This window comes from Lynx canadensis, chromosome B1 (genome assembly GCF_007474595.2).
Source record: "Lynx canadensis isolate LIC74 chromosome B1, mLynCan4.pri.v2, whole genome shotgun sequence".
NCBI classification, from domain to species: Eukaryota; Metazoa; Chordata; class Mammalia; order Carnivora; family Felidae; genus Lynx; species Lynx canadensis.
In genome coordinates this window covers 194,533,753-194,559,049 of record NC_044306.2, presented here as the reverse complement: position 1 = coordinate 194,559,049, position 25,297 = coordinate 194,533,753, and the positions used below count along the sequence as shown (strand labels likewise).

At 36.5% G+C, this 25,297-nt stretch overlaps 1 protein-coding gene across 2 annotated transcripts in view; it reads right to left on the bottom strand.

Moving 5' to 3' along the window:
- Positions 1–1,349: 1,349 nt before the first annotated feature.
- Positions 1,350–25,297, bottom strand: part of FBXL5 (F-box and leucine rich repeat protein 5) — a 41,941-nt gene continuing 17,993 nt past the window's right edge. The window contains exons 5-10 of one of the 2 annotated variants that reach the window (XM_030314175.1): positions 24,057–24,239; positions 21,959–22,084; positions 18,341–18,489; positions 17,630–17,712; positions 15,999–16,724; positions 1,350–3,988 (exon numbers count right to left, since the gene is read on the bottom strand). In XM_030314175.1, the coding sequence (XP_030170035.1) occupies positions 3,943–3,988; positions 15,999–16,724; positions 17,630–17,712; positions 18,341–18,489; positions 21,959–22,084; positions 24,057–24,239 (1,313 nt within the window). In that variant the 3' untranslated portion in view covers positions 1,350–3,942. Of the gene's footprint in view, positions 3,989–15,994; positions 16,725–17,629; positions 17,713–18,340; positions 18,490–21,958; positions 22,085–24,056; positions 24,240–25,297 lie in introns of those variants that run through there. The other variant, XM_030314176.1, reaches the window with a different exon arrangement.

Sequence of the window (25,297 nt, the reverse complement as noted above, 5' to 3'; positions counted from 1 at the left end):
GGGAGGGCAGGGAGGGGAGGGCGAGGGAGGGGGAGAAAGAAAGAAAGAAAGAAGAAGGGAAAGAAAAAGAAAGAAAAAAAGAAAAAAGGAAAAAGAAAAGAAGAGAGAGGAGAGAGGAGGAAAGAAAGAAAGAAAGAAAGAAAGAAAGAAAGAAAGAAAGAAAGAAAGAAAGAGGGAGGGAGGGAGGGAGGGAGGGAGGGAGGGAGGGAGGGAGGGAAGGAAGGAAGGAAGGAAGGAAGGAAGGAAGGAAGGAAGGAAGGAAGGAAGAGAAAGCAAGCAAAGCAAAGCAATGATCGATCTAGAGAAGGTGGTGGGTACTTAATAACTACAATACTATCTCGAAACTACAATCCCGTCTTAAGGTTACAGACCAGGTGTCTGATCCTAATAATCATGAAAGTGATGTCAACCATGAGGAGATTTTATTCTATTTAAAGGCCTAGGGCAAAGCAAAAGTAAAGATAACCACTGTTTTTAACTTTGGTTAGTCTCATATTGTAGTAAACAGAAAAGAAGAGCAGTTTCCAAAGCATGAAAACCATAACCAAAGTTAACAGTGAGACTCTTAAGCATCACAGGACTGTTTGAAAAGGGAATAAATGGACAGCAGAAAAAGTGAGGCAGCATTAGAAAGAAATATAACTAAGATACCTCCTACATTATTTTGCCAAGTACCTCAAGCAGCCAGCTGCACTTCCATAAACATGACAACTGAAAGGCAGTTTCCCTTTAAATATTTGGACTCATCACCAGCAAATGTCTATGTTGATATAGAACAGAAAACTCAAATGGTTATAATATACAAAGGCTAAATTACATAAAGGAATAATAAAGAAACAAGGAAAATAAAATTGACATTATTAAATTTTTAAATGCATGGTAAAAATAAATTTTACCAGAAAGCATTTTTAAAATATTAGATAAAAAGAGCTAGAATGTTAACTATAGTTATTTCCCCAAATTTTTATTACTGATTTGTTTTTCCTGGATTTTAAGTATATCATTTATGCTGTATATCTGCACTTACCTTCACTTACCTTCAATTCCTCTTTAACTTAATTAGAAACATAAGAAAGCAAATCATCTGAGACTGTGTCACCTCCAGAACTATGAGCTAATCTACCTTAATTCATAAATTATACAGACATGGAAATGCAGATAAGTACAAAAGTTATTTGCTATCATTGTCCAAGTGTTCTTCAGAGCTCCAAAACTATGCAATTCCATTTAATACTTGTTAAATGACAGAGAATTTCTTAAACGTTATGGTGAAGAAGCCTTCTTTTATATTTAAATCTTAACGTTATCAATCAAATAACAAATGTAAATGTCATGAGGAATCATTCAGAAGATTAAAAATGGCATTTTTTAATCAGTGCTTAGTACAGTGTGTGCTCGCAGTAGGTATTATTTGGATATCTGGTACTAACATCTTCTCCCAAATCTCTGCCAGTGCTTAGGTCATCTGCTTACTTATCACTCATTATTTAGTTAATGAGTATCGTTTATCAGAATTTACTTCTTTTAGTTAGTGAGCTGGTAGCTAACTATGTACGCTTTCTTTTGACAACTACGTTTTTAAATGTTACTCAAATACTTAGTCTGTTACCTAAACATGCCCCCTATTATCTAAGACTATATATAAAACATATTAACTACTTTCTGAAAAATTAAAAATAATAATTAAAAAGGGGACCCCATAAGTGGTCAGTACATATTTACTGTACAATTGAGTCGTAGCAAAAGAGGCTGGATCAATGGTGTCATCCTGCAAAATTGGATACGATGCAACTTTATTCTAACACTTTCTAGGTTGTCCATAAGTCCTTTTAAAGAAAAAAATCTATCAGAAGATTACTTAGGAGCAACTGGCTAGAACTCCGGAACACAAGTTAATATGATAAGTCATCCTATAAATTTTTAAAGGATTCTCCATTTCCCCCGAATTATGTTTTAAGAAGCTGTAAAGGGAGACTTAATATTGGGTTATACAAACACTATCAGTTTCCTTTTCAATCTTTCAAAGTCAGATATCTTCATTAAAATTCACTTATTGAAAATTACCACTCATTTATCAAAAAAAAAAAAATCACATTCAACAAGAGGAATGTAGCAGCTCCTTTGGAACACTTTAATATTTATATATTCAAAACCAGTTAAGATGAAATAATTCTAACATCCTAACAAAATGCAAAAGACTTTAAGTATTTAACTTTACCCCATCACCTAAATTATTTCAAGAAGTTTAAAAAATTTTACATGCAAAACAAGCAGGCAGATCATAAAAATGAACTGAAATCCAATCTCCCCCACCCTGTAACATCTATATACCCCAAAAGAAATCTAGCAAAATCAATTGTGACATTTATTCCCACAAACATAACCTATGCTAAAATCAACTGTGGACAATTCAAGTGCAAGACAAAGATGAGAATGTTTTCTTATAAAAATAACTGCTTACTGGTTACTTTTCATAATATGTCCTATAAACCTTGGGAAGCACAACACTGCACGTACAATGACAGCCGTGCATTAAAAAAAAACTCCCATCTCAAATTCACTGCCATCTACAAAAGCAGCAAATTGTTCATGGAAGCAATCAAACTTACTTGTTGTACACTTAGAGGCTGCAACTAAAATGACATTCATTCTCACCATTCCTGGATTATACACTGAAGGCAAAGAAATGCTCCTATTTAGTGTTGCTACTTCAAGAACAAGGGAAGTCATCTCCTGCGTGACCAATGTGATTCCACAAATAAAAGAGCTTCAATCTCCTGTCTCTTTATATGTATTTAAGGAAAATCTAATCTCCCAGAAATAGCAATTTGCTAACTTCTCTGCATACAAGTATGTCATTAAAGAGACCATTCCTCCAGTCTTCCTGGCTCCTGTCAATTGTTCTCCCTGAGAGAAACTCAGCTGATATTCCTGTCATCTTAAGATGACACAGGCTTTCAAGGAACAGTTTATGGTGTAAAAAGGTGCACAGCAGAATCTGAACTATACAATATTTTTTCCAGTTCTAAATACAGGGGGTGATTTGCTTACTAATAATTGAGGAGGAGCTTTTTATATGCTTCTAGAAACTTCAGTCTCTCCTAGTGACTATCAAAAGCCCAAAAGGGCATCGAATACCTTGAAAAAACATACTCAACAGGCTCACAGGGTAGGGAAGGTTTAAGAAAAAAACAAAACAATCAAAATAGGTATTTATCTAATGACTGTCAAAAGTAGGTTCAGGAATCAATCTCCATAACACTATAGGAATTTTAGTCATGTCTAATGCAACTCAGCCTCTTCGATATCACATGGCAACCCCACCTCAAACTTCCATGAGACTGATTTGGAACCAGAGCCAGGATCCCAAAGAGGTTCCCATTACCAAAGTCCTCCTTTCCCAACTGCATTTTTTAAAGTGTCCACAAGAAAACTGAGTGATCATCCCTAAGAAAACAGTGTATCTAGAACATCAATACATCTAAATTGTTAATGTAGTGCTACATCACTAGAAGGTTTCTCAAAATTTTATAAGAATTTTAGTATTTCTACAACTTACCATTTAAGAATGTATTAACTGCTACATATTCCAAAAATCTGGCATGGACAGATGTTTTGAACTACCCATCTGCAAGAAAAACTTACCTTTCTAGGAGCTAATTAATGAAAACGTGATTTTTTTAATTTTATCAAATGTAAAGGACTACACTGGAAGTAAAACAGTTTGGTAATTACAACTCTAGAAAATTAAATACAAACCCTAAGAATTATCAGAACTGCTAAAATTTTTTAAATCTATTCCTTCAAAATTATCTCATTATTAAAAGGCCATTACCGTTAATGTTGTCACAGTAGTAAGTAAAGTATTCATCGTTTAGAGAAGGACATGCTGAGACCAAATCCTGCAAGCCTGCACCAGTTACAGTAAGACAACCAGAGAGATTAAGGTGCTCCAAATAAGGCAGCCCTCCTCCCAGAGGTCAAAACCCTGTAAGAGAAAACAATCCAACAATTAGACTATATTAATCCATGAAAATTATATATTCCTATGGCCTACTGGACCACTATTAACAGATCTTCCAATTTGATAATGACAAAATTCAAGAATTTCTATTAAAACACGGTAACTAACCTCCTACTTAGGCAGCAGTAGTAATCTACTGAGAAAAACTTCTTACATTTTTCCTCAAGACATTCAATAAACAAGTCTATGAAATTTTTCTTTAGAAGAACTTAACAGTAACTCAATTCTTAGAAGTACTAATCTTGGAACTATAATCTTCATTCTCCTACAGACTAAGTGAAAATTATCAAGAAAATTACGGACTAGTTTTGGCAGTTCCTCAGAGTTAGAGAGCATACGACCAACACTTCTCCTAGGCATATGCCCAAGACAACTGAAAACATATGTCACATGGTAACTTGCAAAGAAATGTTCTCAGCAGCATCATTCATAATAGCCAATAAGTGGAAGCAACCCAAATTTTAATTAATTAAAATGAATGGATAAACAGACATTATATAGCCATAAACTACTGACACATGCTACCAAATGGATGAACCCTGAAACACCATGCTAAGTGAAAAAGGCCAGACACAAAGGCCACATAGCATATGAATCTATTTTTTTATTACTTAAAAACATTTTTTTTCATGTTTATTTATTTTGAGAGACGGAGACAGAGCACGATCAGGGGAGGGACAGAGGAGATAGAGACACAGAATCCGAAGCAGGCTCCAGGCTCTGAGCTGTCAGCACAGAGCCTGATGTGGTGCCTGAACCCACGAACTGTGAAAGCATGACCTGAGCCAAAGTCAGACGCCCAACTGACTGAGACACCCAGGCACCCGAACGATTTTTTTAATGTTTATATCTTTTGAGAGAGAGACAGAGAGAGAGCATGAGCCAGGGAGGAGCAGAGAGTGAAGGTGAGAAAGAACTGCAAGCAGGCTCAGTGCTGTCAGTGCAGAGCCCTACATGGGGCTCTAACCCACAAACCATGAGATCATGACCTGAGCAGAAATCAAGAGTCAGATGCTCAACTGAGCCACCCAGGTGCCCCTGTATGAATCTATTTACATGAAATATCCAAAACAGGCAGAATAGGCATAGAGACAAAGTAGATTGGAGGCTGCTAGGGGCTGGGGGCAAAGGGGAATAACTGTTAAACAGTATATAATTTCCCTATGGTATGAAGAAAATGTTTCTGAATTAGTGCTGATGCTTGCCAACCTTGTAAATCTACTAAAACCACTGATTTGTACACTTTAAAAGAATGAATTTAATGGTAAGTGAATTACATGTCAGTAAAAATGAAACTCTAATGGCATATCCTAGAATAAAACATTCATATAAATGGGATAAAATGAGGAGTGAGCTAAAATGACAATGGCAGAGCTAAAAAAATATCAGGAACAAAACTGAGAACATTAATTTTCTGTACAATATAAAGTTCTGAAAACTGAAACAGTCTATCTTCAAAGAGATGTCAAGGGGCGCCTGGCTGGGCTCAGTCGGTTGAGCGTCCGACTTCGGCTCAGGTCATGATCTCGCGGTTTTGTGAGTTCGAGCCCCATGTTCCAGCTCTGTTCTGACAGCCTTGGAGCTCCGGACCCTGGAGCCTGCTTCGGACTCTGTATCTCCCTCTCTCTCTGTCCCTCCCCCACTTGTGCTCTGTCTCTATCAAAAATAAATAAAATGTAATTAAAAAATTATTTTAAAAAAAAGATGTCAAGAGAGGCTCTCATTGAGCTTAATGGGAAATCAAACAAGCCAAAAATAAATATGCAATTATAATACCATATGATGCACGGTCTCCCAGGAACACACAGAAGGGCACTGATGGGGGAAGGAGAGGGACCCAAAAAGGTTTCCTTTAAGAAGGGACATTTAAACTGTGATAGGAAAAAAACAGAAATTGGCCAATAAATGTATGTTACAGACAGAGAAAGCAAATACAAATATCTAAATGTAACAAATATGGGCCTTGGAGAAGAGAAAATAGATGCATATGGCTAAAGATAGGATGGCTCTGTGTGTGTGTGTGTGTGTGTGTGTGTGTATGTGTGATGTCTGTTTCTTGTCTTTTTTTTTTTTTTTTTGGCAGGGGTGAGGATGTGACCAAATCAAAATTTAGAGATTTAAGAAATAAGATATAGGGGCGCCTGGGTGGCGCAGTCGGTTAAGCGTCCGACTTCAGCCAGGTCACGATCTCGCGGTCTGTGAGTTCGAGCCCCGCGTCGGGCTCTGGGCTGATGGCTCAGAGCCTGGAGCCTTTTCTGATTCTGTGTCTCCCTCTCTCTCTGCCCCTCGCCCGTTCATGCTCTGTCTCTCTCTGTCCCAAAAATAAATAAATGTTGAAAAAAAAAAAAAGAATAAGATATAAACTACAGAGGTAAGCAAAGGCCAAGAATTTAGACTTAACCAAGTGCAAACTGAACTCACTGAAGGTTTAGATGGAAGAGTAATAAGTAATAAGAAATGCATTCTAGGGAGATCACTCTAGTCTGCTTTTTACCACCAACGTCCAAGTATATCAGGCACAAGCCTAACCCATAAAATGCAGGATGAATAAAACACAGGTTCTGCCCTCAACTGGGGAAAGAAATATTTAAACAAAGTATTGACAATATATGCAATAAGAAAAACAAAAAAGTTACAGAAATATACAGAAGTTATAGAAACCAATGCAGACCAGGGAATGATTCCAAAATAGTAATCTTTAGAGGAATAGAACAAAATCCAGAATTCAACAATGTATAATTCACATTATCTGGTATCCAATCAAAAACTACTACACATTCAAAGATCAGGAAGGAAATCAATCAATAGAAACAGACCAATAAATGATAATGATGGGATTAATAGACACTGACTTTAAAACAGTTTATATTTTAAATATGCTCAAGGATTTAAAACCATACAACATAAAAGAACCAAAAAAACACATAATTTAATGTGTTGTATGCTGTTTGTATATTTACATATATTATTCTATGTTTATGTGTGTGTATATACATATATATATGGAGGGGAACATCCAAATGAAACTTCTGTAGTACAGATGAAAAATACAATTTCAGAAATAAAAATACACTGAGATTAGCAGTGATTAGACACTGTAGAAATGATAGTGGACTTGAAGACACAACTAGATTAGCCTAAATAAAGCAGTATTACCACTACCACCACCACCAAAAACAAAACAAAACAAAAAAACCCCTGGTATTATGGATTAAATTGTTATCACCTCTCTCCCCCTAAAAATATGCTGAAGTCCTAACACCTGGCATCTATAAGTGTGACTTTGGTTGGAAATAAGGGCTTTGCAAATTTAATCAAGTTAAGATCAGGTCACTGGGGTGGACCTTAATCCAATATGACTGGTGTCCTTGTAAGAAGAGGAAAATTTGGACATAACAGAAAATGCCACGTGAAGACATAGACAGAGACTGGAGTTACGTTGCCACTAGCCAATCAAAACACAGGTCTACCAGAAGCTGAAAGAGTTAAGGAAGGATCCTCCCTTAGACATTTTAGAGGGAGTATAGTTTGGCCAATACCTTGATTTGGAAAGCTAGCCTCTAGAAGTGTAAGAAATAAAGTCTATCATTTTTAATTACCAAAGACACTGTCATTTAACATAGCACTTTATGTTCTAGCCAGAGCAATTAGATAAGAAAAAAATAAAGACACCCAGATTGGAAGGGAGTAGTGAGATTATCTTTGTAGAAAGATCTTACATGTAGAAAAACTCTAACAAATTCATACAAAAAACTGTTAGAGCTAATAAATTCAGCAAAATAGGATACAAAATCAACATGCAAAAATCAATTATATTTTTATCTACTAGCAATGAGCAATCAGAAAAGGAAACTAAGAAAATTCTATCTACAATACCATCAAAAATTTTAATACTTATGATTTTAATTGAAAAGGCAAAAGACTTAAACACTGAAAACTTAAACTACTGAAAGAAATTAAAGAAATGAAACAGGGACTCAAACACCTGTATGCCAATTTTTACAACAGCATTATTCACAGTAGCTAAAAGGTTATAAAGGATCCAAGTGTCTAATGATGACATCAATCGATAATAAAATGATGCATAAATACACTGGAGTATTGTTCAGCTATAAAAAGGAATGAAGTTCTGATACATGCTACCACATGGATGAACCTTGAAAACACTATGCTAAGTGAAACAGGCAGACACAAAAGGACAAGTGTTATGACTCCATTTATACGATGTATCTAGGATATAGAAATGATGCAATACACAGAGACAGAAAGTAAATAGAAGTTACCAGAGGCTGCGAAGGAAGAACAAGGAGTTACTGCTTGATAGTATAGAGTTTCTGTTTTGAGTCTTGAAAAAGTTTTAGGAACTGTATAGTGGTGAAGGCTACACAACACTGCAAATGTACTTAATGCCACTGAAATGTACACTTAAGAATGGCTAAAATGGTGTGGAACACCTGGGTGGCTCAGTCGGTTAAGCATCCAACTCTTGATTTCAGCTCAGGTCACCAATCTCATGGTTCACAAGACTGAGCTCCGCATAGGGCTCCGCGGACAGCATGGAGTCTGCTTGGGATTCTCTCTCTCCCTCTCTCTCTGCCCCTCCCTGTGCGTGCTCTTTCTCTCTTGCTCTCTCTCAAAATAAATAAACATTAAAAAAAAAAAAAAAAAGAATAGCTAAAATGGTAACCTCTATAGACATACACTTTGCCATAATTTTTTTCTTAAAATGCATACAAACCCTGGAGCAAATATTAAGTAAATGAGGTACTAGCCAATAGGAGAAATAAAACAAGATGCTAAAAAGTACTTAATAAATCCAAAGAAGTCAGGATAAGACAGAACAAGAAGAAAAGATGAAACAAGAGGAAAACAAGAGCAAGATGGTAGGCCTAGAGTTTAACAATATCATAATTATATTAAATGTAAATGGTCTAAATACATCAATAAATGACAGAGAATATCTGAATGAACAAAAAAAGTAAGACCAGGAGCACCTGAGTAGTTCAGTTGGTTAAGTGTCTAATTCCTGATTTCAGCTCAGGTCAGGATCTCACGGTTCATGAGATCAACCTGCATTGAGCTCCAGGCTACAGCATGGAACGTGCTTGGGATTCTCTCTCTCCCTCTCTCTGCCCCTCTCCTGTACACACATGCACTCTCTCTCTCAAAATAATTTTTTTTTAATCTTGATTTTTCAATGTACATTTTTATAGTCAATGCTCTTGTCACAAACCCTATATAACCAATTTGCCAGAACTAATTGCTATCCCATCCCTGAACAGAACATAATGACTAACGCAGGATATCCTGACAGCTCCAATTAGCACCTCTGTTCCCATACATTAAGTTGTATGAGTGCATGAGTTATATCTGTTCTCAAACCTACCTGACATCAATTGTACTTATTAATGTAATTGAAATAATTTTTAAACCAACATAACAAATACAAAATTGTTTTTTAAAAATTAAATTTGCATTTATTTCCTTAGCCCTTTTTTCCAAGAAATGCACATAAAATGCACTAACTTTATTCTAATCTCTACTCAAAAAGTGCTCTTTTCAAAGCCTTTCCTGTCTATCAAATATGAAGGAGCATTCTCTGTATTCTCTACTCTATAAACTAACTTTACTTTTCTTCAGAACATTCAGTCTGATATTACATGTTTACTGACTATTTCTACCACTAAATTATACACTCTATGAAAGCTGGGAATGTGTCTTATTTACTCTGGATCCGTAGCATTAGAACAGTGCAAGTTATCTAGTAGGTGCTCAATAATATCTAAATGATTTAGAAAGATTCCTTCAGGAAACTAAAGAAGTCATCTGCACTCAGATTTCAGGCTTTTTCAGTTAGCTACCAGTCTAAATGATATTAGATGAGATATTCCTATGTGGTTCCCTGTTATCAAAATTAATTCTTCCTTAAATTCAAACTCAAAGTGTTTATTTCAAGGATATCTCATATGTAAACTCCTCACCACTACCTGTAAAACCATAAGGCAAAAAGGCAATTTATTTCCATTCCCAATAGCAGTAAAGTTTTTATTTGTTATTTCTAAGGTTAATAGTGTCAAAATTTAATAATAAGTGCCAAACTTACACTATGAAAGTAACAACTAAAATCACTTTCATGCTTTTCTTCAAATTTCACTTAGGAATTCACTTCCTGCCTTGGAGGGAAGTAGGGGTGGAAACTGTTAGTATTCAAACAAAGCCCTGTAATTCTTCTGTTAGATGAAATATGTCCCTTTTCTAGCATTTTCTAAACCTTACCAGAAGTTTCTAAACCCTTTTTCACTGAAAGCAAACTAGAAGAAACATCTTAATAGATTCATCAAAAATTTTGACTCCCTTTGAAATTGATTTTTAACTATGCAGAATTTTTAATAAATTCTGGCTTATTTAAAAATATACCAACAAAACTAAAGAAACACAGGAAAACTGCCATTTCCTCAGACATCACCGCAGTTCTGAAATATTACAAATGGTCATATGTCTTATTTCATTCTTTGAACAAAACTGGTCACGTTGAAACTCAACTGAGAGGTACCAGGCTGTTCTCAGGGTTGTGAATTTGAACCTCATGTTGGATGTAAACATTACTTAAATAAAAATTAGAAAGAAAAGAGAAAGAAAGAAAGAAAAAGAAGAAGAAAGAAAGAAAAGAAAGAAAAGAAGAAAGAAAGAAAGAAGAAAAGAAAAGAAAGAAAAAGAAGAAAGAAAGAAAGAGGGAGAGAAGGGAGGGAGGAAGGAAGGAAGAGAAAAAGTAACAGAGCCACAAATAAGTTTTAATATGGCACAGTAGTAATGAAAAGATAATGGTATTGGAAATGAATTTTAGGTTTTAAATTGAACCAAAAATTCCTTTTACTTTAAAACCAAGTTACATTCAAACACAACTAAAGCCACATCAGGAATACATATATAAAAAACACAATAAAGAAGCCTGGATGACTCAATCGGTTAAGTGCCTGACTCTTGATTTTGGCTCAGGTCATGCTCTCACAGTACACAGGTTCAAGCCCTGGGCTTGGGCAACAAGCCCCGGGCTGGGCTGACAAAGCCAGAACCTGTCTGGGATTCTCCCTCTTGCGTGCACTCTTTCTCTGCTCATGCTCTCTCTCAAAATAAATAAGTAAACATTTTAAATATATATATATATACAATATGGGCACCTGGGTGGCTCAGTTGGTTAAGCGTCCAACTTTGGCTCAGGTCACGATCTCACAATTTGTGAGTTCAAGACCCACATCAGGCTCTATGCTGACAGCTGGGAGCCTGGAGCTTGCTTAGATTCTGTGTCTCTGTGTCTCCCTCTCTCTCTGCCCCTCCCCTGCTCATGCTGTCTCTCTCTCAAAAATAAATAAACAGTAAAAAAAAAAAAAAAAAAAAAAAAAATAAAAAAAATATATATATAGTAAAAAGTTTAAAAAGGAACAAAATGAGAATATGGTTGTCTTTTGCTTTTTATTGCTTTAACTACAGTCTATGCATTTGGGTTTGAATACACAGAAAATTAATGGAATGATGCACAGCAGCCCAACCATAATGGCAGGAGTTACCTCAGGGGGAAACACTCTTGTACAGGACTTCTGAAAGATTTTGTAATAACCTCATATTAAGTATCTTTTATAATGGTAGGGAAGTATTAGGTTTTGTGCTTGGTAAATTCTTCATCATAAAATGTCTGACCATCTGATTATTAAAGAGATCTGGTAAGGGGCCCCTGGGTGGCTCAGTCGGTTAAGTGTCCAACTCGTGATTTTGGCTGAGATCATGATCTCAGTTTGTGAGATTGAGTCCCACGTAGGGCTCTGTGCTGACAGCGTGCCTGGGATTCTCTCTCCCTCTCTTTCTGCCCCTACCCCACTGGTGCACACATGCTCTCTAAATAAATCAATAAATAAGTAAGTCTGGTAACATTCAAATCTACACTGACCCTTAAAGAACATGGAGGTCAGGCATGCCAACAATCCCCACCTCACACAGTAGAAAATCTGAGTGTAACTTTTGACTCCCAAACACTTAACTACTAATAGCTCACTTTTGACTGGAAGCCTTACCCATATCATAAACAATTAACACATATTTTACATGTTACATATGTATTATATACTGCATCCCTACAATAAAGGAAGCTAGAAAAAATAAAATGTTATAAAGAAAATCATAAGGAAGGGAAAATATATTTACAGCACTGTACTATATTTATAAAACAAAACAAAACAAAACAAAACAAAACCCTGTGTCTAAGTGGACCCACACAGTTCAAATCCATGCTGTTCAAGGCTCTACTGTATCACAGGGCAAAAGAGAAAACACGTAATCAGTTTCCAAAGGCTCATATCAAAACTAATCAGGGGTGCCTTGTGGCTCAGTTGGTTGAGCTTCTGACTTTGGCTCAAGTCATGATCTCATGGGTTCGTGAGTTTGAGCCCCTGCATTGGGCTCTCTGCTGTCGGCAAGGAGCCACTTCCAATCCTCTGTCTCCCTCTCTCTGCACCTCCCCTGCTCATACCCTCTCTCAAAAATTAAAAAAAAAAATTAAAAATAAAACATTAAAAAAAGGTAACAATTACTGCAGAACTGCTACTACTTAGTGAAAACCTACCATGCATCACCTATTCATCTTATATAAGCCTCAGTTTAAGTGTTTTAGACAAAGCCAGTTATACAGGGGAAAAACAGTATCAAAAACAAACAAAAATCAAAAAACCAGTATCAAGTGAACCATGGTTCACTGGCATTTTCTCCAACACTTTGTGTAAGAGCATTTTTCACATGGCATTTTCTCCAACACTTTGTGTAAGAACACTTAATAACCTAACAGAGCTCCAAGTGGGTCCTATAAAACATGTAATAGAACCTAGGTGCTGAGAAGAGCTACCTCTCTGAGCTAACAAATGTCTCCCCTCCACGCTCTTTGCTCTAAGAAGAAGAGATCAATTTAATCTGCCAAAGATTTTATTGACAAAAAAAGAGAAAGTAAAATATGGAACTTCTCACACATGGTCTATCTAGAACTTAAGAAGGCAGTACAAGTAAGTCATGCTCAAAGATCAAAACCTCTAAACTCTGGCTACTCGATTCCAATACTACTCAACAGTGCTTTGCTTTCTGTAAAACTTTAAGGGTATATAATGGCATTAAATTACTTCTACAGACATTCCACATTTTTCAAAATCCCCAATACAATACCATGACTCATTTTAAGTTAAAAAGAGAAAAGAAAATCCCAAATAATGAAAGAATAAGTGTAATGCTGCACCCCTTAAAGATTTTTAGCAGGCCAAATTCTAGTATCAATGCCAATAAATTAGCAGAGAATTATTTTCTTCCCAAAAACCTTTACGAAGATCCCTTTCAGCTAACTTTCCTGTAGATTTAAAATAGGATTTTATTTATAAAAGTTTTAACTACAAACGTTTTTATAAGTTATTAAACCATGTGGGGTATATCTGAAATAAATACACCTTTTTGAGAGTGCCTGGGTGGTTCAGTTGGTTAAGTGTCCAACTTTGGCTCAGCTCATGACCTCGCAGTTCATGAGTTCAAGCCCCACATCGGGCTCTCTGCTGTCAGCATGGAGCCTGCTTCAGATGCTCTGTCCCCGGCTTTCTCTGCCTCTGCCCCACTCAATCTCTCTCAAAATAAACAAATAAACTTTAAATATATATATATATAATATTATTATATATTATATACATATATATGTATATACATTTATATGTATATAAAAGGTATATACAGTGTGTATATATATATTACATATTACATATATATATATATATATATACACACTGTATATACCTTTTATATACATATAAATGTATATAATATATATATACACACTGTATATACCTTTTTATAATGACCTAACTGCTTAAAGAACAAAGAGAGAATATAGAAGGCAACTCAAAAAATACTATTTTTCAGGGGCGCCTGGGTGGCGCAGTCGGTTAAGCGTCCGACTTCAGCCAGGTCACGATCTCGCGGTCCGTGAGTTCGAGCCCCGCGTCGGGCTCTGGGCTGATGGCTCGGAGCCTGGAGCCTGTTTCCGGTTCTGGTCTCCCTCTCTCTATGCCCCTCCCCCGTTTGTGCTCTGTCTCTCTCTGTCCCAAAAAAAAAAAAACGTTAAAAAAAAAAAAAAAAAAATTAAAAAAAAAAAAAATACTATTTTTCTGCTTTTCTACCTTCCATTTATATACCCTCAGCCTACTTCTATAGACTTATATTCTACTATTGCCCAATACATATCCTTCACTACAACCAAACTGGATACAAGTCTCCTGTAAACATTTCCCTATTGAGTCCAACTTAATCTGCTAAGATCATACTTAGGAGAAAAGAGGGAGTATTAGGCTTTACGTTAGATGAACTCATTGTTTAGTTTGTCTAGCACCCCATTATTAAAGAGCCCTAGGGGCACCTGGGTGGCTCAGTCAGTTCAGCACCCAACTTCAGCTCAGGTCATGATCTCGCGGTCTGTGACTTTGAGCCCCGCATTGCGCTCTGTGCTGACAGCTCAGAGCCTGGAACCTGCTTTCAGATTCTGTGCCTCCCTCTCTCTCTGCCCCTCCCCTGCTCATGCTCTGTTTCTCTCTGTCAAAAATAAACATCAAAAAAAAATTTTTTTGAAGAGCCCTAATAAATTCAAGTCTATTACAGAGTAAAAGAGAAACACATAATCAATTTCTAAAAGTTCGTATCAAAGACAAAATAATTATTGCATATTATTAAGGCTGAGAAGAGCCATAACAGCAAAAGAACCTAACAGCAGCTCCAACAGTGTTCTACTACCGTGTGCTCAAGTCCTCCCCACTGTTTGCAATGGTACCTTTTCCCACTGCCACCTACCAAAATCCTTCATTTTTATTCAAGATTCAACTCAATGTCATCTCTTCATTTAAAAAAAAAAAATTTTTAAGTAGGCTCCATACCCAACATGGGGCTTGAACTCACAACACTGCAATCAAGAGTCAGATGCTCTACTGGGCCATCCAGGTGACCCTCTTCATTACATTCTGTGATCATTTACTACAATTGAATGAGAGGTCTCTCTCTCTGTCTCTACTTTGATCCCCACAGAATCTTCATTTGAAATGCCTTAAACAGTGGACACAAATAGGGGTGCCAGGGTGGCTCAGTCAATTAAGCATCTGACTCTTGATTTCAGCTCAGGTCTTTATCTCACGGTTTTGTGAGTTCAACCCCACACTGGGTTCTGTGCTGGCAGTGCAGAGGCCACCTGGGGTTCTCTCTCTCTCTCTCTCTCTCTCTCTCTCTCTCTCTCTCTCTCTCTCCTCTCTCTCTGCCCCTCCCCTAGTCACTCTGTCTCTCTCTCAAAATAAATAAATAAACATAAAAAAAACTTGTTTTAAAGAGTAGACACAAGTAACACACAGCAACAGAATATGGTATACATTATCTTCTTCTTTGCTACAAGTCCTTGAGGGAAAACTATCTTATTCACCTTTACATCCACTAAGGCACCTTAGAAAATGCGTAGGCGTTTGCTAAGCACTGATTAACGCTCAGTGGTCTTCCACATGTCACAAAGAATTTAAATTGACTGAAATGAAACTTCGAGCTCAGGTTATATTGCTTCAATGCTCTGAAGTAGGACAGACTCCGGTGAACTCTTTTGCTTAAGTAAATCAGCTGAAAGTAATGACTTAGATTCCAATTTTTTTTAATGATTATTTATTTTTGAGAGAGAGAGAGAGACGGAACCAGCAGGGCAGGGGCAGAGTGAGAGGGAGACGCAGAAATCCTTAGCAGGCTCCAGACTCCGAGCTGCCAACCGAGCCTGACACGGGGCTCGAACTCCCAAGCAGTGAGTTCTTGATCTGAGCTGCAGTCAGACTCTTAACCAATTGAGCCACCCAGGAGCCCCTAGGTTCCAACTTTTATCTCACATTTGAGAATGTGAACATGTCCACTTCCTAATATTCTGCAACAGGTCACTTACCTGAGACCATGATCTGTGATCTGATAACATCCGGACAGACTGAGAAACAGAAGTACACGTCCAGTCTCTTGGTCAGATTTTTCACTCCCAGAGTAAATTAAGTCTTTTCCTCTGAGCAGTCTAGTCCTTGATGCTTTTTTACACGATGCAGAAGACTCTGGGAGCGCTGACATAGTTCTCAGAGCTGTCCCTGTACAACAAAACGAATGACCGCAATATGCAAAGGCCGGGGAAGCGCCATGCTGCTGCCAACAGACACTAGTCCTTAGTCCCACAATATCGTGACTGTAACAGGCAGAGGAGGAACAACTAAAGTTGGATGCTGTTTCCATTACACAGAGACTTTCAACATTTCTGTGTCTCCATTCTACAGCATCTTCAATATCAGCCAAATCTTCAGCATCTAACATCCAAACATACGGAGAAGTGAAATTTTCAGAAGAAACAGGCTTAGTCCAGGGGTGTTCGTTATCCATGTCTTCTCCGATGCCTTTGTTAGTTAAATCGTGCAAACAAGCATACTGCTTGGCGGACTGCATGGTAATGTCTTTATTCTTCCATGGAGTCGAAGTAATTTTGCTCGTAGAAGTTTTCAAAAGGCCACTCTGATGAGATGTCAGAATTCCAAGGGCTCTAGAAATCTTCTCTAGAGCCACATCTGTGATTTTTTCACATCCAGACAGGTCAAGATGCCGAAGACTTTGGCAGCAACCAAGCCAAGACCAACTATAATTAAGAAGTAACAAGACTATTAGTGGATATTGTTAAAATCTTCAAAAGTAGATGAAAACTAGAAGAAAGATTTAAAATCTAATATAATTAATCACATATTTACTGAACATCTACTGCCAGGCACCATTTTACATGGTAGGATAGGAAAACACAGTAAGAGTAATTAGGGACTAAGAGTACTGCTAACATAATAGAAGGGTAAGGAAAGGGTAGAAAGGTATGGAAGGGAGAGACTTCACTTATTTTTCTGAAAAGTAACCAGTGGAGGCAAGGCGGTACACACATCAAAGAAAGAGAATAACTAGTAATTAGAGGAGGAAGATCCAGAAGAAACAAGCTCTAGCATCTGAGAGAGAACTAGCCATAGCCAGAGAAGGGTACACCTCTCCCTCTGAAACAGGCAGAGAGGTGCTGATACAAATGCTACAGCGGGAAAGAGAAGGGCGAGGCAGAATAAGAAGGGAAGTGATAGCACCTAAGGAAATAAAACCTGTGAAGACTATGGCTTGACCAAAGTGTTACAGTTTCAGAGTATGAAGAATGTAAGCGGGAGCTTTGCCAAATGGCACTGGGAGCCCAAAGGAAACTAGAAACTTCTTAAAAACGTATAGTGCCAATCTACATGACTGTACAGCAAGGCTCAAAGGTCTAGACACAGTACAGGATTATAAAGACAAAAGGATGATGCAGATTCAGGTTTTGGATCAGCAGGAACCCATGGACAAAAGCAAAGAACTGGAGGGTGCTATCAAGTTGTAACCATACATGACTGAGATCTATCTGGATAGTAACAAATAATAGCACAATTAAACTGCAATTATAAAAATAAGAAACTACAGAACAATTCTACTAATTCGTAAGTAGAAATCCTTATACTGAAATATTTAAAAATAACTCACCTGTCAAATGCAGAATCTGAAATGTCAGTCTGGGTAAGATCCAGATGCTCCAAGTTAGGACAAAGTTCTAAAATTTGCCTAACCTAATGGGGGGGGTGGGGGGGGCGGGGGGAGAGGGGGAAATCACTGTGAAAATCTGCAGACTTTTAGTTAGATTGAAAAAGACGTAACTTTTAATAAATAATATAAGCCAGTAGTTCCCAAGCTTTTGTGCATGTAAAAATTATTTGGATACTGCACTACAAATATATATTCTGGGCTCAAACTCTCAAGAATCTGTTTTAGTAATCATAATACTAGACCCAGGAAATTTATATTTAAGGAATACCCAAGGATATTCTGATGCAGACTTTTAAAACAGTGATTTAATCTCACTTGCCCATTTTACCATGCCTTACATATAAAGAATCATATAAAACTGGGCTTTCTCACTTAGTATCTGTGAAACTGAATAAATTATTTAACCTCTCCTAGTCTTGGTTTCCTTCCTGTAATGTGCACAGTTATCTACATATAAAGATACTATGAAAACTGACATGAAATAACATGAAAGTCAGCAGTGTATGCCTACCCATGGGAGAGCACTCTCCTGGGTAAAAGGGTGGGTTTTTTTTCTTTTTCTCCCCTTAATTAAATTCAGAAATAAGTAAACCAAATGTAGATCACTGCTACTTTTTCTTAATACCCAAACAAGTGCCAATTTATACATACCATCTTGCTGGAAACTGCAGAGCTGTATGCTAATACTATAGTTTTTACTGAAGTACCAACATATGGTAGAACATCGTGAATTAAGCCGTGAAGTAAACGTTTTTCCATTTGTGCAATGCTGATAGCAATCGATTCTTCGGCAGACTCCTCTGTAAAATGAATTTAAAAATCTAAGAATTTGATACACTAGTGATAATTAGGCTGCTCAAGGAATTACCAACTTATTACATATGAAATTCTTTTTGCCATTCTTAAACTCCCTTATGTATGCAAATTAAATGGACAAGGTCTCACTCGCCAGAACTTAATATTTAACAAGTCTGACATTAAAAAGAGACAAAAGGAAAAAAAAAAAAGGTTTACAATGAGAACGAAAGGAAGACTTTTTCTCATTTGCTTCAAAGTTGAAAGCGATTTCCATATCAAAGTTGGTACAGCAGAGAGAAAGAAAAAAATAACTCCAGTTTCAGGCACTTTAAAAAGTTTTGGGGGAAAAAAACTCAATATTTAAAACAATAGAAGCTCTTCAAGAAAATATAGGATATCAAAAGAAAAATGATCCATAATAAAAAGCATCATTTGTTCTTTTAGTAAAATAGAAGGGACAAAGAGTTAGAAGAAACTTCAAATAATCAAGTGAGCATGGGACGCCTGGGTGGCTCAGTCGGTTAAGTGTCTGACTCTTAATTTTGGCTCAGATCATGATCTCACCGTCGTGAGATCCAGCCCTATCTCTGGCTCCCACACTAGGCAATGAGCCTGCTTGGGATTCTCTTTCTCTCTCTGCCCCTCCCCTGCTTGCTTGCTCGCTCGCTCTCTCTCTCTCTCTCTCTCTCTCCCCCCGCCTCTCAAAAACAAATTTAAAACCATAAAAATTAAGTGAGCCTGGTCATAATGAATCAAGCAAAAGTAAAGTGCCTTAGACTTTTTTAAGAAGTTAAAATTAAGCACAGCATTTGGTTTTTGCTTAATAACTTTCTTTTTTTTCAGTTTATTTATTTATTTTGACAGAAAGGAGGAGAAGGAATGAGAGGAGGCGCTGACAGCTCGGAGCCAAACGCAGGGTTCAATCCCACAACCCTGGGATCACAACCTGAGCCAAAACGAAGAGTTCGGTGCTCAACTGACTGAGCCACCCAGGCACGCTCCGATGTTTGCTTAATCACTTCTATAGAGCTTGGATACTTACAATGAAATGCAGGTCTATAACAACCAGCACAACAAAAACACTACTAATTCCAATTTGATGTAAGGGGAAAAACACACACTAACTACACTAAAAAGAATGAATACCTGTATCACCTTTCTCAGGATCCTATTATTCTTATGTTTACCAAAGACCTAGCCTGAATGTCTCGAAACAAAACAGTTTAACAGAGTAAGTTGAAGTCTCATTTCTTTTTTGAGAGAGAGAGAAACTGCGAGCACACAAACAGGGGAGAGGGAGAGAGAAAATCTTAAGCAGGCTCCTTGCCCAGTGAGCAAAGAGTCCCACTCGAGGCTCAATCCCATGACCCTGGGATCATGACCTGAGCCAAAATTAAGAGTCGGACGTTCAACTGAGCCCCCCCAGGTGCTCCCAAATCTCATATTTAAGGTTTTTTTTTTAACATTTATTTATTTTTGGGAGACAGAGCATAATAATTCTCAATTTGTGACTAATGTTTACATATTTACCCTAAATTCCTTGTTTAGCCAGACATATATGTAAAGTACAGAGATAAGAATTACTTTTAGTGGGGTGCCTGGGTGGCTCAGTCAGTTAAGTGTCCAACTCTAGATTTCAGCTTGGGTCATGATCTCACGGTTCGTGAGTTCAAGCCCCGCAACCGGCTCCACACTGGCAGTGTGAAGCCTGCTTGGGATTCGCTCCCTCCCTCTCTGCCCCTCCCCAGCTCTCAAAATAAATAAATGAAAACTTAAAAAAAAAAAAATGACTTTCAGCACACTCTATTTATTCTGGTATAATTTTATTCCCAAGTCAGTCTTTTGATTCTGTAGTCCTATCTAAATCTGTATTATTTACTGTGAAATCAAAAAAATAAATTAATTAATTAAACACCCTATGAAGAACAGTATCTTTCTGCAAGACTAGTAAAGACAACTAAACTTAAAAAGCACGAACATAAAGCACAGTGAGTAGTTTAATATGAGATACACCAAACAGCTGAATATATTACCTTAAGGCTCAATCATTACAGCCTTAACCTTTCCCTTTCAGTATGAATGCTTATGGATAAGCATGGTCTTTGGCTATCAAGTGTGGACACAAATACACTAAATTTGGTAAAGACTTTTAAAACTCATGGGTTTTGCTCAAATTTTTCAGAGGACCTTAACTAATCACCCTATTTAAAATTGTAACTTCTTTCCTCTCTTTCTGGCACCCTTTCCTTTTTTTTTTCTCCACAGCACTAGATCCTATCCAATATGGCATATATATTTTGCCTGCATTTACTGTTTATCTCTCCTCTTCAAATTTTAAGCCCAAGGATTTTTTTTTCCTATTTCGTTCACTATTAACCTCATGTTCAAGAGGGTTCTCTTGTCACAAGGTAAGCACATCACCAAATCTAACTGGCAAATATCTCTTCCTTAAGTAGCACCCTCTAAATGTTCAAAACTGTAACACATAAACATTCAAAACTATGTAAAATGTGGCGACTTCACTTCAGACAAGTAAACTTGCTACTGAAATAATCTTTATATGCTTTTAGTCCTCGCTTTCTATATGTTTAGTTTTTTTGCCAGACCAGCTTACTATTTTTTAAGTGAGCAATTTAGAATAAAAATTCCCTAATGTTTCAGTTTTACGAAGTATTAGTGTCTTGTCCCTTTTTTTTTTTTTTACTATTTCATCAAGTTTTAGCAATTATTTCCTAGAATAGTACCTAAGACAGGATTTATTATCTTCCTCCCCCATACTCCCAAATAGCATCTTTCTGCACCTCTATTATGCGATTTTTTACTAAATACCTTGAATTAAGGATTACGTATTCCAAATTCTCTCCCATATGAGTTCTTTATCAGTAAGGATAACCTTAGTCACGCTTGAGTTCTCCCACAGTGCTTAAAGAATGGCTACCCCAGTTTTTACAATCCTTCGCCATTTGCAGAGGATTTTCATGTATATATATTACTTCCTAATTCCACAACAACCTTGTGAGGCAAGTGGCAGGACTATTTACAAATGAAGAAACAGGTTCAACAGCTTCACACTCCTTCCTCTAGGCCACAGAGGACTCAATAAATACTGCTGAACTGGTCAAATGAAATGGTCCTAAAAATCACATTGTAAACTGCAAAGTGCAATAATGGATGTACGTTACTTCAAAAAGGAGAACAGTCTTTAATTTTTTAAAGTATTTAAATATAAAAAAACCTCTACACACACTTAACAATTACTTCAAACAGAATAAACTTTAAATCTGCTTATTATTCTTTCAAATCTTACAAAGTAGTAGACTTAAAAACACGAGTTTCTTTAGAAAACATGTAAATGTTTCTTTAGAAAATGTGTAAACCTTAACACCTAGTAGTCTGTAAATTCATAACTGCTGGATATAGTACGAATTACCAGAGTCGCATGGACTAACGTGAACTCCCAACGTGGCTTACCAGACTCATCTACATCAGCGTCCTCATCCCACTCCTGAAAAGCACGACTTTCATCTTTTCTGTTTTTCACCCATTCCTCGTCAGGTTCGGTATCAAGTTCAGCTGCTGGACCACTATACCAGTCACCTACTCCACAAATAAGTAAGAAAACAAAATAAGATCACACTGGCTACCGCTGCCCAAAAAATCATCTATTTCCAATAAAAATCTCCGCACACAGAAAATACTTGAGTTCTAGGCAATGGGCCAGCTATTGTTAGAAATATTCAATCATGGTTAAAATATTACATGTAAATAGTACACAAAGGATCAATTTCGGACATACTAAAAAGAATTATGAAAAATAACCATCAATAATCTTACATGCAATTTTAGAAATCATCGAAAAGAACTTAACCTTTTTCCCCTACTGTGACTTCACACTGGCACCAGTACCCTCCAAATGATGACAGCTAATAAAAGCAAGCACAGACTTTCTGCTCAGTAGTGAGTAGTCGGCAGTTCATTCAGCAACAGGTAGGAACATAAAGTCGAAGGGGAAAGATTAAGGGAAAGCTAAACCATAAATTTAAAGACCCTGGAGAATACACTGCGATTAAATTATATGATTGTCAAGTGAGAGACAATGCAGAATTAACTTACTGAACTTTTAACACTATATCTAAAGTATGGTTTCTCAATCTCAACACTATTGACATTCTGCACTTGGGTAATCTTTGTTGTGCACTGGAGGGAATTTAGCAGAAACCCTGGCCTCTACTCACTGGAGGCCAGTATAATCTCCCAAAATAAAAACAAACAAAAATGTTTCCATAGACATTTCAATATGTCCCCTGGAAGGTGGTAAAATAAATTCTGATTGAGAACCATTGGAAACAAACACCATAAATAAATAAACAAACATTTTTATTGAAACTTTTTGTTTAAACATATTAAAAAAAAAAAAGCATATTTAAGATCTGATGAACACCATAGAAGTCTTGCACAGCATTTTCACATTTGATCTTTATATCAAATAGTACCTAATTATCTTTTAATTCAAATTAGTTAACAGTTAAAAATATAACTAAACAAAAAGCATTAAATATATCCATATTTGCCTTGACTTTTCACTTGATATTTCATTTTCCTACAACTAATAGAAAAAATTATTCCACATCAAAATATTAATTCTAATCATTTGTCTACACAATACTTCAAATAGCTTTGCTCAAAAAATATCTAACAACAGCTATTTTAAACATGCTATATATTAATAAAAAAATAAAACTTTTTAAATTCAATTTGTAACTTAATTATAAGAGAAACACATATTTCCACGTCCAAGTCATAAATTATAAAAAACAAAAAACTTTTACATAAATTTGAGGTTAAAAGAGTCACTTAGATGAAACTGTTTTAATTCAATGACAGAAAAATGTATGTCATATTACTTGCATTTACTCCACGACTGCATTAAATGCTCATGAAAAGGAAATTTTCTTTAATTGTTCACACGTCAAAGTAACTTACCGCAGTGAATTAAATATGAAATTGTGATTTGTAGAATGAGGCATTACAATCACAACAAAAACATGCTAAAGACAAAAACAGATTCAGTTACTCTGAGCCACTGCCAAGGCAGCCATAATGGTGCCTCATCTTTAAATTTTATGGAATTTATTCTATTATTTTTAAAATACTGAATCTATTTAAAGCTGTTCTGACAATGCATTAATTTCATTTTTAACTCTGAACACACTCAAAAGTAGGAGGAAGCAGCATTTAAAAAGTAGCATAATGAATATTCCTGAACTCATCACCTATCTTCAACAATTATCAACATTTTACCAATTATTTAGCAACCTCTCCCCTGTTTTTTCCTAATTATTTTAGAAGAAATTGCACGCATCACATAAATCACTCACGGATACTTCAGCACTGCTAGTTTTTCAAAAGTAGTATACAAAGAACACGTGATCTAACTACGAAATCTACTTTTTGGTCAACCTCTCAGAATTTCCCTTCCTGACCTTGCTTATTAACATCTATGAATAATCATTTGAAAAAAACGGATTGAAATTATTTTTTAAACAAGCTAAAAGTCACATTTACCTACCTCTAGCCCAATGAACAGGGTAAAGATGTTTCCAAAGCGATCCAGTTTTTGCGAGCTGAGACCATTTAGTGCTTACTTGACTGCATCGACATAATTCTTGAGGATTAAGATAACTGAAAATTGACAGCATTACCTCAGGAGGAAGATGGGTTATACCTGTGGATTGCTCTGACACTTCCGCTTCTGAAATAAAAAAGAAAAACTTGAACATTAAAGGCTGTAAGGGCAAATGCAGTAAGAAGTTACAATCACATTTCTATAAATAAAGTTCAGTGCCTAAAGTCCACTCCTTCCTGCTTCCAAGATGTGAAAAGGAAATAACATGGATTAGTGGTAACATGGGGATGTTCAACTTGTTAAGAACCCGTAGGGTTAAACTATCATGGCCCAAATCATACTTCATCAGTGGGAGCTACAATCATGAACACAGAATTGACTTCCTCTTACAAAGGCATCACAGAAAAAACAATACTCACTTTGTAGCATAAGAAGCATCATTTGAAAAAGGAACCCAGCAGGTTTTACAGCTTCCAGTGTAGAGTCAGCCAGATGATGAGCTCTCCAAGGCATTTTTAATGACACACACAAATCTCACAACACGTTCCACTCATCTATTAGGATTATGTCAGTATTTTCCTTGCGTTCCCTCTCTGATTTTCACATTTGATACAAGATGCCTGTGAAATCTAACTTCTATAACCATGGCTAACCTACTGTTTGTGAGCCAGTTGAGAAAACGTAAACATTTCTAATGCTGGTATACATTTATCAGGAATCTTTTGTCAGCAACTATTATAAAAAATAGTCACTGAATGTCCAATTTCCCATAAAGAATTACTTCAGTAATTTTTTAAAAAATGCAAATGAGGCGCTACAATAAAGAATACAGAATACAAAAGATTCATCATTAAAGGATTACAAAGAATTTGAGGTACTTTGTACATCTGATTTGCCCTCAAAAAGCAACTTAAATACAGAAATGCTATGATCAAATTATTTTAACCTAACCCTTTTCAAATGGCAAATATTTAATCATAATACAGCTATAATTTGCTTTGAAGGAGTGGGAAAATTAAACGTAATAAGTGTGATGCTTTTAAACCCCATGTTGTAATTACAATTAAACTAGACACAACAGGTCTTGGCTTGGTGTCTAAGGCCCAAGCTGCATTTCAAAGTGCAGCACCCAAGTTTTATGGGTTTAATTATAGGTTCACCTATAAAAACATTTTTGTTTCAAC